Here is an 11,953-nt window from a genome sequence, read left to right as displayed (position 1 = left end):
GAGGCAGGAGACTCGCTTGAGCCCAGGAGTTGGAGGTTGCTGTGAGCTGTAATGCCACGGTACTCTACCCAGGGGGGCAGCTTGAGGCTCTATCTCAAAAAAAAAAAAATAAGAAATTAAACTATGTTTTCCTGCTGGTTGGTTTTAGATGGTTGAAACCTTGTATAATAATGGTGCTAATTCTATATGGGAGCATTCTTTGCTGGACCCTGCCTCTATTATGAGCGGAAGACGTAAAGCTAATCCACAGGATAAAGTACAGTGAGTGGAATGTTTATAAATACTTTTTTTTTTTTTTTTATAACAAGTGGGGCTCACTGACAGGAGAGGAGCTATTTTTGATTAGCCTCCCCTAGGACAGCACAGGCGGTATTACCCCAATTGTGCACTGGGCTCTTTACTATTAAAAATGCAGAATGAGGCAGGGCAGGACCATCTGTTTTGCTTGGTTACCCAGCAGGAGTAAATGGTTTCTCCATTTGGAAACAGAGGCTTGGAGGTTGTACATGTAATCAGATTTAAACTTAGTTACTCACACAAGAGGCTGTCAGACCAGAAATCTAGTTTATGGGCCACCACCACTCTGCCAGATGCTTCACCAGTGAGATAGAACTAACTGCCACTTCCTCCCAAGGTTGCTAGGCTAATTCAGAAAATTATACACAGAAGAAAGATGCTATAAAAAGTAGTTATTCTGTAGTCTCAGCTATCATAATGCCTAATGTATGTTTTCAGACTTCAGGTCTTAAACACAACTGAAATTTACTTGGGCAATGTTCATTTTGTTCTTGAGTAGGGGATGTGGGTCACTTCCTCAACAGTACAAAGAGTGGGGAATGTTGTGTCTGAACTACAAGTGAACTATTTTCTTTTTGTTTTCAAACCAGTCCCAATAAAGCGGAATTCATCAGAGCCAAGTATCAGATGTTAGCATTTGTCCATCGCTTGCCCTGCCGGGATGATGATAGTGTGACTGCCAAAGATCTTAGTAAGGTGGGTCACACCTTTCAAAACCCTAAAAGAGCTAGCTGAGACAGCATATTGTTTTATTTGAAAATCTAAAAAAACCTTCAAAGGAAGAAAGGAAAACAATTCATTTCTGTGCATTAAATAATTAATAACAGCTTTTTTGTACAATTGGTCTCCTCTTTAATCTTAATTCAAATGGTAGTCATTCATGTCAGTGAGGCTACATAGGCAAAGAGGAAAAGTAAGTATCTAGAAAACTATTTGTGTTTTTCAAATATGGTCTTTAAACTATATTTTGATAAGTCTTTTTGTTTAACTTTGAAATAGGGGCTCAGCGCCCATAACTCAGTGAGTAGGGTGCCAGCCACATACAACAAAGCTGATGGGTTTGAGTCCAGCCCGGGCTTGCTAAAATAACAATGACAACTGTAACCAAAAAATAGCCGGGAGTTGTGGCAGGCACCTGTAGTCCTAGCTACTTGGGAGGCTGAGGGAAGAGAATCGCTTGAGCTTAAGAGTTTGAGGTTGCTATGAACTATAAGCTATGGCACTCTACTGAGGGTGACATAGTGACACTCTGTTTCAAAAAAAAGAAAACAAACAAACAAACTTTGAAATAGGAACTATTTAGAGTTTGTTTCTAAAAGGGAATAGAAAGTTTGCAGGACAATTGATTATTTGTCACAACTAGAAAAAGAACTAAAGGAAGAGGGCTTTTTCAGGTTTCCAGGTTGCAGACTGAGTAGGAAAGCAATGTGTGACTCAAAGCTATAGTGCACAGAATGGCTTATCATAGCTGCAATATGAGTAAACAGCTTTCTTTATGTGGGCTTTCACATGTTTTTGAGAGCTGTGGTAAGAAATGCATATATATTAGTAATTTTAAAGTGCTGCTTTTGACAAATGGTTGTTTGTACACAGAGTGGACACTCATTTTAAATTTTGCATAGAAATGTATATAATTGGCTGGATGCTCAATGGTCAGAGCACCAGCCCGAGAACTGGGACAGGCAGGTTCAAAACTGGCCCAGGCCTGCTGAACAAAAAAAAAAAAAAGAAAGAAACTTATATAATTGTTACTTTCATTAATTAGTAAGACTTAGTGGTAGTTTTAACCAAACTTTTGAAAAATTAATTAGCCCCAGGCCCGTCACAGTGGCTCATGCCTGTAATCCTAGTACTATGGGAGGCCAAGGTGGGTCAGTTGCCTGAGGTCAGGAGTTCAAGACCAGCCTGAGCAAAAGCGAGAGCCTGTCTCTACTAAAAATAGAAAAACTGAGGCAGGATGATCTCTTGAGCTCAAGTTGGAAGTTGCTGTGAGCCATAAGGCCAGGGTGCTCTATCCAGGGTGACAGCTTGAGACTCTATCTCAAAAAGAAAAAAATTAATGAACCCCAGATGCAGTGGCACGTGTCTGTAATACCATCTATTTGGGAGGCTGGGAGGTGGGAGGTGGGAGCCCAGGAGTTCAAGTTTGGCCTAGACAACATAATGAAATCCCATCTCTCAAGGGAAAAGAAAGGCTATATAAAAAAGAATCAAAACAAGACTTGAATACATAGAGTAGATTTTTCCATTCCTCTGATAAGGGTTATTGCATCTTGGACAACTCTAGATTAGACTTAAAAGAAGGCAGCCAGTAGGGGGTATAGCTTGAAATTCTAGTCTGTCAGGCTTCAGAGCCATCTGCAGCCATGTCCTCATACAGTACTGCCTATTACTCAAGTGCTGGTTGTACTGCTGTCTTAGACAAGTCATGCATTTGGGCAGGTCAGCCTTGACAGCCCTAATTTCCTTATAGTAAAATGGTTCTGACCCCACCTTGCAGCCCAAGTGTGATCATGACCAGCAAAGAAAAGATTGCTCCATCCACCTTACTGAGCCAAACCAAAATTGTGTGTTACTGGCTTGGCGCCTATAGCTCAGGGGCTAGGTTGCCAGCCACAAATATCAGGGCTGGCAGGTTCAAACCCTACTGAGGCCTGTCAAACAACAATGACAACTACAACAAAAGAATAGCCCGCATTGTGGCGGGCATCTGTAGTCCCAGCTAACTGGGGGGCTGAGGAAAGAGAATACCTTAAGCCCAGAGATTGAGGTTGCTGTGAGCTGTGATGCCACAGCTCACAGCAACCTCAAGGGCGATAACTTGAGACTCTTAAAAAAAAAAAGTATGTAATATAATGTATAATAAAATGGTCTGTCAGCTGCCCTAATACATCTTTCTTTATGCTTCTAACAAATATTTCTTTTTTATTTTTTTCAGCAACTACATTCAAGCGTGAGAACAGGGAATCTTGAAACCTGTTTGAGACTGTTATCTTTAGGAGCACAAGCCAACTTCTTCCATCCTGTAAGAAAACATGAATTATTAAGATATTAAATTAAAACTGAGTTATGGTCATGAAGGCTTTAATTTGCTTTTTTGTTTACTTTTTATTAATGATTCTTAGGAGAAAGGAAACACCCCACTCCATGTTGCCTCCAAAGCAGGACAGATTTTACAGGCTGAATTATTGGCAGTATATGGGGCAGACCCAGGCACACTAGATTCTAGTGGGAAAACTCCTGTTGATTATGCAAGGTAAAAGACCTACATTTTTGCCATTTCTCACTGTCTGTAATTTTTTATGTTGAGTATAATTGTTGTTACTTTAGCTAAATTATGTATGATTAACATTTAACCAGCCCATTCACAGGGGTTCACATCTGTAATCCTAGCACTTTGGGAGGCCAAGGTGGGAGGATTGCTTGAGGTCAGGAGTTTAAGAACAGCCTGGGCAGTGGGTCTCTACAAAAGAAAAAAAAAATTATTTATTTATTTTTTTTTTGGGAGACAGAGTCTTAAGCTGTTGCCCTGGGTAGTGTGCTATGGCGTCACAACTCCAGGCAACTTCAAACTCCTGGGCTAAAGCGATTCTATTGCCTCAGCCTCCCAAGTAGCTGGGACTACAGGCGCCCACAACACCTGGCTATTTTTGTTTTGTTGTTGCCGCTGTTATTGTTGTTTTAGCTGGCACGGGCCAGGTTTGAATCCTCCAGCCTCAGTGTACATGGCTGGCACCCTACCCACTGAGCTATGGGTGCCACCAAGAAAAAAAATTTTTTTTTGCAGTTTTTGGCCGGGGCTAGGTTTGAACCCACCACCTCCGGCATATGGGGCCAGCACCCTACTGCTTTGAGCTACAGGCACTGGCCCCCCCCCCATTTTTTTTTAATTAACTGGGCATGGTGACATATACCTATAGTCCCAAATAATCGGGAAGATCTCTTGAGGCTAAGAGTTTGAGGTTGCCTTGAACTATGGTGCCATGGCACTCTAGCCAGGATGACAGAGTCAGACTCTGTCTCACAAAAAATAAGGAAAAGAAATTTTTTTAGTAGTTTGTGAGTCTTTGAAGAAGGTTGAATTTGAATGTATGAAGAAGGGGCACAAGTGCTCCAGGTGAGAGGAAAGGAGCAGCTTAGCTGCCCAGTGCAGCAGGAGGCCTGCCTGGGAGAGCAAAGTAGAGTGACCACAGGAATGCTGTGCAGATTGAAGCCTGTGACCGGCACCACTGTTTCATATAGTACTACAAAAGAAAAAGTTCAGCCAATTAAATTATTTATTGACATTTGTAGGCTATTTCCTGATTTTGCATGTTTTGAGAAATGAGGGGGTGAAAAGATATGCATCTTAAAAAATCAAAGCTATGTGGTAGTTTGGAGCATTTTATATAGTGACTTGACTGGGCAGAGAAACTGGCTGAAACTAGATTTTATCTTAGAAGAGGAAGAGAGCTCATAGTTGATGATGTTTATTATCACTTCTTATAGAATTTTTATTCGTATGCCTTATTGCTAAAAGGATTCCAAGCAGCTTAAATATTTATTTGATGAATGAAGAAAGGAAACTTAATAATCTCTGTTACAGAAATTGGGGGATAAAGAGGCAACAGTAGCTGTTGATGTGAGCTATTCATTAGATTGGTCTGTGCCTGATTTGAAGTCCTTGAAATAATTAATAAACTCTTACCCAGAGTCAAACTGGCTGCATCAGAATCATCCTGGAAAAGATCCTTCTTCAAAATATTAATGACTGGGACCATCCCATCCTTACTAATTCAGAATTTCCAAGGATGGGGCTTGGACGTTATATGTTTCTAGGAACACTCTAGTTAATTTTTGAGAACTTCTACCCTAAACTATTGACTCACTTTATTTTCTTACCTCATTAAATGAAGTCACGTTTTATCCCTCTCATAATCCTTTGAATTCCTTATGAAGTATTCTGTTTTGTGCATTAATAACAGAATAGGAATACCTCAGATGGTGGAAAGAGTTTATAAAGGTGAGACTCAAAGCAGACTTCAATAGTCTACCATGCACAAAAAGGCTGATTATTCTAAAAAGACAATGTTTGAGAAACTGCTCAAGTGTCTCAGAAGATGTCTTTGTACCTTTCTCTTCTAAAACCAATGAATGGTGAGCAGTATAAATGGCGCTTTGTTTTCTTTTGGTAGGCAAGGAGGGCACCATGAGTTGGCAGAACGCCTCGTAGAAATACAGTATGAGCTGACGGACAGACTAGCCTTTTATCTCTGTGGCAGGAAACCAGGTGAGTGAAAGGATAACTACTGCTCCATACCTCCAGTCAGGAATGTTCTGGAAAAACAAGTTGGGACAGGGCGGTGCCTGTGGCTCAAAAAGGTAGGGCGCCGGTCCCATATGCCACAGGTGGTGGGTTCAAACCCAGCCCCAGCCAAAAACTAAAAAAAAAGAAAGAAAAGACAGCGTCTGTGGGTCAAAGGAGTAGGGCGCCAACCCCATATGCTGGAGGTGGCAGGTTCAAACCCAGCCCCGGCCAAAAAAAAAAAAAACCAAATTCGACCCTCTTTTTATGACTTCCTTCACTTTAACATATCCTTGAAATGTTGTGAATGTGGGTTTTTATTTGAAATGATGACTGCAGAATTTTCTCTTATATGTAAAAGGTATTTTGTTCAAATCTTCTTGAATTTTTAGTTTTTAAAACTTTATTTCAGCTGTAGAGGATTGGCTCTTTCTAGAGTTAGCATAATTGAACCAAAATTGAATGTTTACCACAGTTCTTGAATATAGGGGCTAGGAATAGAAGAACAAAGCTGTAACTCTTGTAGTTTTTTGAAGAGTTCTGTCTAAAAAAAGGGAAGAAGTTCAAAAGTGAACTTTGCCATCAGCCAACTTGGTTATTTGTGATATGGAATAGCAGTTAGCAAACCATGGTCTGTGGGCCAAATCCAGCCTATCACCTATTTTATTCCTTGCAAGAGAGCTGTGTCCACTGATTTACATCTAGTGTATGGCTGCTTTCGCACAACATGGGCAGAGTGGAATAGGTTAAGTCGTTGCAGCAGAGGCCATAAGGTCCTATAGCCTAACATATTTACTATTTGGCCCTTAATAGAAAAAGCTTGTCAACTCCTTGTTCATAATATCTACAAACAGGTATGCAGTGGTTCTCAGTCCTGATTGCACAACAGAGTTAAAGAGTCCCTGTTGTGGTTCCAGTTCTGGGTGAGAGGGAAGTAAGCACACCCCACTGTGTCTCTCCTACTGAATAGAGAGACCCTGGACCATATGCTTCTAGCTATCTAAGGACTGGAAGGGTAAATCCTAAGTGGTGAACTATGGAACTCAAAACATCATCAAGCTGGTGGTTAGTGTCTTATTAATTGTGTTCTGATACGGCTTCAATGACAGCCTAAAACCTGGAACTGCATGATAGGCCTCTTTCTGGTGGTAGGAAGAGGGACTTTTGCAGGACAGAGAATAAGGGGATTCCCCTGGGGCTTTTCCCTCTTCCTTCTTTTTTCTGATCTTTCCTGTCCTAGTCCCTAGGCAAGCCTTTGGCTGCAATAACAGTAGTGGCTGTGCCAGCACAGGTGCCTAAATCTCTGACCTAGGGGAAGAGAGAGGTCCTTATAGCTTTTCTTGTTTTCTGTTCTTTCACTAGTTTCTGGGAGGCAAAACCTAACCTGGTAGTTCCATGTTAAAACAAAAATACTAACATTCTCTATAGAGCTTAAAGAAGACTCAGGTACAACATAATATTCAAAGTGTCCAGAATACTATCCATGGGCCATGCACAGTGGCTCATGCCTATAATCCTAGCACTCTGTGAGGCCAAGACAGGTGGATTGTTTAAGCTCAGGAGTTCGAGACCAGCCTGGGCAAGACCCTGTCTCTACTAAAAATATCCTCCCTCCCACTCAGGAGACTCAAGCAAGAGTATCACTTGAGCCCAAGAGTTTGAGTTTGCTGTGAGCTATGATGACACCATAGCACTCTACCCAGATCAATAGAGTCAGACTTTGTCTCAAAAGGAAAAAAAAGAAAAGAAAAGAAAAAACCTTCAGAATATTGTCCATAATGACTTGACATATGAAGCACCAGGAAAAGCTCATGGCCTTGCAAGGGAAAAGCAATCAAGAGACGTACCAAGGCCAAGATGACACAGATGTTTGAATTATCAAAGATTTTAAAGCATCTAGTCCTTTTGTATGACTACTCTTAGAGAAGTAAGAGGGAACATTCTTGAAATAAATAGAAATATATAAAGTCCCAGGAGAGAAATAGAAGATACAGAAAAGAACCAAATAGGAAAGTTAAAAATTGAAAAATACAGTAACTTGGGCAGCTTCTGCGGCTCAGTGAGTAGGACACTGGCCCCATATACCGAGGGTGGCAAGTTCAAACCTGGTCCTGGCCAAACTGCAACAAAAAAATAGCTGGGTGCTGTGGCAGGCGCTTGTAGTCCCAGCTACTTGGGAGGCTGAAGCAAGAGAATCGTCCAAGCCCAAGAACTGGAGGTTGCTGTGAGCTGTGACGCCATGGCACTCTACCGAGGACAACAAAGTGAGACTCTGTCTCTTAAAAAAAAAAAAGGAAAAATACAGTAACTGAAATTTTAAAGCTCACTGGATGGGCTCAATAGCAGAATGGAGATGACAAAGAAAAGTCAGTGAATTGAAAGTAGAAGCCAGGCTTGGTAGCTCACTCCTATACTCCTAGCACTTTGGGAGGCCAAGCCAGGGGGTCTCACTTGAGGCCAGGAGTTTGAAACTAGCCTGAGCAACATGGCAAGACCCTATCTACCAAAAAAATAGAAAAATGAGCTGGGTGTGGGGTGCTCATCTGCAGTACAGCTACATAGTAGATGAGGCAGGAGTATCACCTAAGTCTGGGAGTTGAGGTTGCAGTGGGCTGGTATGCCACTGCACTCCAACCTGGGCAACAGAGTGAGACCCTGTCTCAAAAAAAAAAAAAAAAGAAAGAAAAGAAAAAATCAATGACTAGACACTATCTAGTTTGAACAACAAAGAATTTAAAAAAGAAAGAAAACTGAACAGAGGCTCAAGGACCTTTGAGAAGATACCAGAAGTTCTGAGATTGTATCACTGGGCTCCTATAATGGGATGAGGAAAGAGTATGATATGAAGAAAAATATTTGAAGAAGTATTGACAAAACACTAAATCTGGTGAAAGACATAAACTTACCCATTTAAGAACCCTCAGCAACCCCCTGAGGATAAACAAATTGACATTTGAGACACATTAAAACTTAAGTTAAAGAAAACTTAAGAGAAGCAGCCAGGAAAAAAACAACACATTGTATATGAAAAAGCAATGGTTTGGATGATTTTGGATTTTTCATCAGAAACCATGGAGATGAGAAGGAAATGAAACAGTATTTTTAAAGTGCCAAAAGGAAAGATCTATCCACCCAGAACACTGTATTCAGTAAAAATAACCTTCGGAATGAAATCAAAACAATGACATTCTAAGGTGAAGAAAAAATAATAGAATTAGTTCTAACAGAAATGCCAGAGAAAGTTTTTTGGGTGGAAGGGAATGATATCAGAGGGAATCTTGGATATTTAGGAATGAAAGGACAACATAAATGATAAGTATCTGTTATATTTATCATCTCTAATGATGGTGGATCATCTCTAAATATAGTGGACTGTATTTTTCTCTTAAGTTCTTTAAGATATTGTACAGCCTGGCTCAGTGCCTGTGGCTCAAGTGGCTAAGGCACCAGCCACATACACCTAAGATGGCGGGTTCGTATCCAACCCGGGCCCACCGAACAACAATGACGGCTGCAGCCAAAAAAAAAAGAAAAATAGCCAGGCATTGTGGTGGGCGCCTGTAGTCCCAGCTACCTGGGAGGCTGAGGCAGGAGACTCACTTGAGCCCAGGAGTTGGAGGTTGCTGTGAGCTGTGATGCCACAGCACTCTACCCAGGGGGACAGCTTGAGGCTCTGTCTCAAAAAAAAAAAAGATAAGTACAACAGTTGAAATCAAAAGTTGTAATGTCCATCTGGGCATTGTGTTGGGCTCCTGTAGTCCCAGCTACCCTGGAGGCTGAGACAAGAGGATTACTTGAGCCCAAGAGTTTGAGGTTGCTGTGAGCTACAATGCCACAGCACTCTACCCAGGGTGGCAGAGTGAGACTCTGTCTCAAAAAAAAAAAAGTTATAATATCATCTATTGGGGTTTTCAGCATATGTCAGTGTGATACATTGGACAACTACAACATAAGAGGAGAAAGGGTAAAAGAAATATAATGGTAAGATTTGTGCATTCTACTTGAAATGGTAACATAATATTTCTAAATAAGCTGAAAAATTAAGTATAGGGTGGACATAAAGTTCTTGTGGAATTTATGTATTTATATTTATTCATTTATTTTGAGACAGATTTTTACTTTGTCGCCCTCAGTAGAGTGCTGTGGAGTCATAGCTTATAGCAACCTCACACTCTTGGGCTCAAGCAATTCTCTTGCTTCAGCCTCCTGTGTAGCTGGGATTACAGGCACCCGTCACAATGCCTGACTTGTCACAGATCTCAAACCTATGAGTTGAGACAGTCCACCCACCTCAGCCTCCCAGCATGCTGGGATTATAGGTGTGAGCCACCTCACCTGGCCTCAGTTCATGTGGAATTTAATTGGTAAACTAATTTAAATTCCACACAAAGTTTATGTCGACCCTTTTTATATCTGTTGCAATTACTAGCACAACCACTCAAAAGAAAGATTATGGAAAGATACATGGCAAAAATCTCTAGAGATAAAATGGAGTGTTTAAATTTACTTAAATAATCAAAAGATAATTTTGATTCAAAAGAAGAGAGGAAAGGGGAAAACAAAAAACTAAACACCAAATAGTAAATAAACAATAAAACAATAACCTAAATCTGTACATCAATAATTATGTTAAATGTTAATGACCCAAACATAACAATAAAAAGATGGAAATTATTAGAATGGATTTTTTTTTTGAGACAGAGTCTCACTCTGTCACCCTTGGTAGAGTGTCATGACGTTATAGCTCACAGCAACCTCCAACTCTTGGGCATAAGGGATTCTCTTGCCTCAGCCTCCCAAGTAGCTGGGACTACAGGCGCCTACCACAACGCCCAGCTATTTTTTGTTGCAGTTACCACTGCTGTTTTAGCTGGCCGGGGCCAGGTTTGAACCTGCCACCCTCGGTATATGGGGCTGGCACCCTACCCAGTGAGCCCCAGGCACCACCCTAGAATGGATTTTTTTTTTTTTTTTTGGCAGTTTTTGGATGGGCCTGGGTTTGAACCTGCCACCTCTAGCATATAGGGCCAGCAACCTACTTCTTTGAGCCACAGGTGCTGCCCTAGAATGGATTTTTTAAAAGCCTCAGTATGTACTGTCTGTGAGACACTTTTTTTTTTTTTTTTTTTTTTGAGAGAGAGAGAGTGTCTCACTCTGTTGCCCCAGGCTAGAGGGCAGTAGTGTCCTAGCTCACAGCAACCCCAAACTCTTGGGCTCAAGAAATCCATTTGCCTCAGCCTCCCAAATAGGTGAGACTACAGGTGCCATAATACCCAGCCATTTTTTAAAGACAGGGTCTCCCTCTTGTTCAGATTGGTCTGAACTTCTGAGCTCAGGTGGATTCACCTGCCTTGACCTCCCAGAGTGCTAGACTTACAAGCACAAGCCACTTCACCTGGTCTAAGAACTTGCATTTATACTTCAGAACATTGCATTAAAGAAAACCCCAGGCCTAGATGGTTTCACTAAGGAATACTTCTGTAAACTAGCAGAAATGGTGTTGCCATACAGCAGTATAAATACAGTTTGTGACTTACAAGTTTGCCAACTTTGTGATCATGACTTTTTTTTTTGAGACTGAGTCTCACTTTGTCATCCTTTGTAGAGTGCTATTGTGTCATGATTCACAGCAACCTCAAACTCCTGGGCTCAAGTGATCCTCTTGCCTCACCCTCTCAAGTAACTGGGATTACAGGCGCCTGCCACAGTGCCTGGCTATTTTTAGAGATGAGGTCTCGCTCTTTGCTCAGGCTGGTCTTGAACTCCTGAGCTCAAGCAATCCACCCGCCTCGGCCTTCCAGAGTGCTAGGATTACAGGTATGAGCCACCACACCGGGCCTGTGATTATGACTCTTAATGGATATTTTTAAATGTTTTGAATTCACATTTCAGATTTTGCATATAAAATGAGACTATTCTACTGAACATTAAAGAAGAAATAGTAAAAGTTCTTCACAGCATCTTCTAGAAAAAAAAGGAGAGGGAACATTTCTACCTCATTTTTTAAGGCCTTACTCGGATGCCCCCTAAACTCAGAACAAAAAAATAACCCTCATAAACATAGACAACAATCTTCACCATATATTAGCAAATTGAATGTAACAATATAGAAAAAGAAAAATACAGCATAACCAAGTGGGGTTTCCAAATATGCAAGGCTGGTTCAGTACTTGAGAATCAGTTTATGTAATCTATCATGTTAACAGAGTAAAAAAGAAGAACTTCATAATCATGTCGGTTGTTACAGAAAAAGCATTCAACCAAATTCAGTATTTCATGATTTAAAAAAAAAATCTTAGCAAAGTAGGAATAGATGGACTTCCTTAATCTGATAAAGGGTATCCACTTAATGATGAAAGATTGGGGGCAAGT

General features: G+C 40.9%; 1 protein-coding gene across 10 annotated transcripts in view; it reads left to right on the top strand.

Annotated features, from left to right (window-relative positions):
• GIT2 (GIT ArfGAP 2) overlaps window positions 1-11,953 on the top strand; it is a 62,812-nt gene that overhangs the window by 8,131 nt on the left and 42,728 nt on the right. For all 10 annotated transcript variants that reach the window (XM_012805271.2, XM_023513274.1, XM_023513272.1 and 7 more), the window contains exons 3-7: window positions 149-261; window positions 888-993; window positions 3,236-3,322; window positions 3,423-3,553; window positions 5,472-5,566. In XM_012805271.2, coding sequence (XP_012660725.1) covers window positions 149-261; window positions 888-993; window positions 3,236-3,322; window positions 3,423-3,553; window positions 5,472-5,566 — 532 coding nt within the window. The remainder of the gene's footprint in view (window positions 1-148; window positions 262-887; window positions 994-3,235; window positions 3,323-3,422; window positions 3,554-5,471; window positions 5,567-11,953) is intronic.

This window comes from Otolemur garnettii, unplaced genomic scaffold (assembly GCF_000181295.1).
Source record: "Otolemur garnettii isolate 467f Iridium unplaced genomic scaffold, OtoGar3 scaffold00038, whole genome shotgun sequence".
Classification (NCBI taxonomy): domain Eukaryota; kingdom Metazoa; phylum Chordata; class Mammalia; order Primates; family Galagidae; genus Otolemur; species Otolemur garnettii.
Note: the sequence above shows the minus strand (reverse complement) of the source record. Positions and strands in the feature narration are given on the sequence as shown.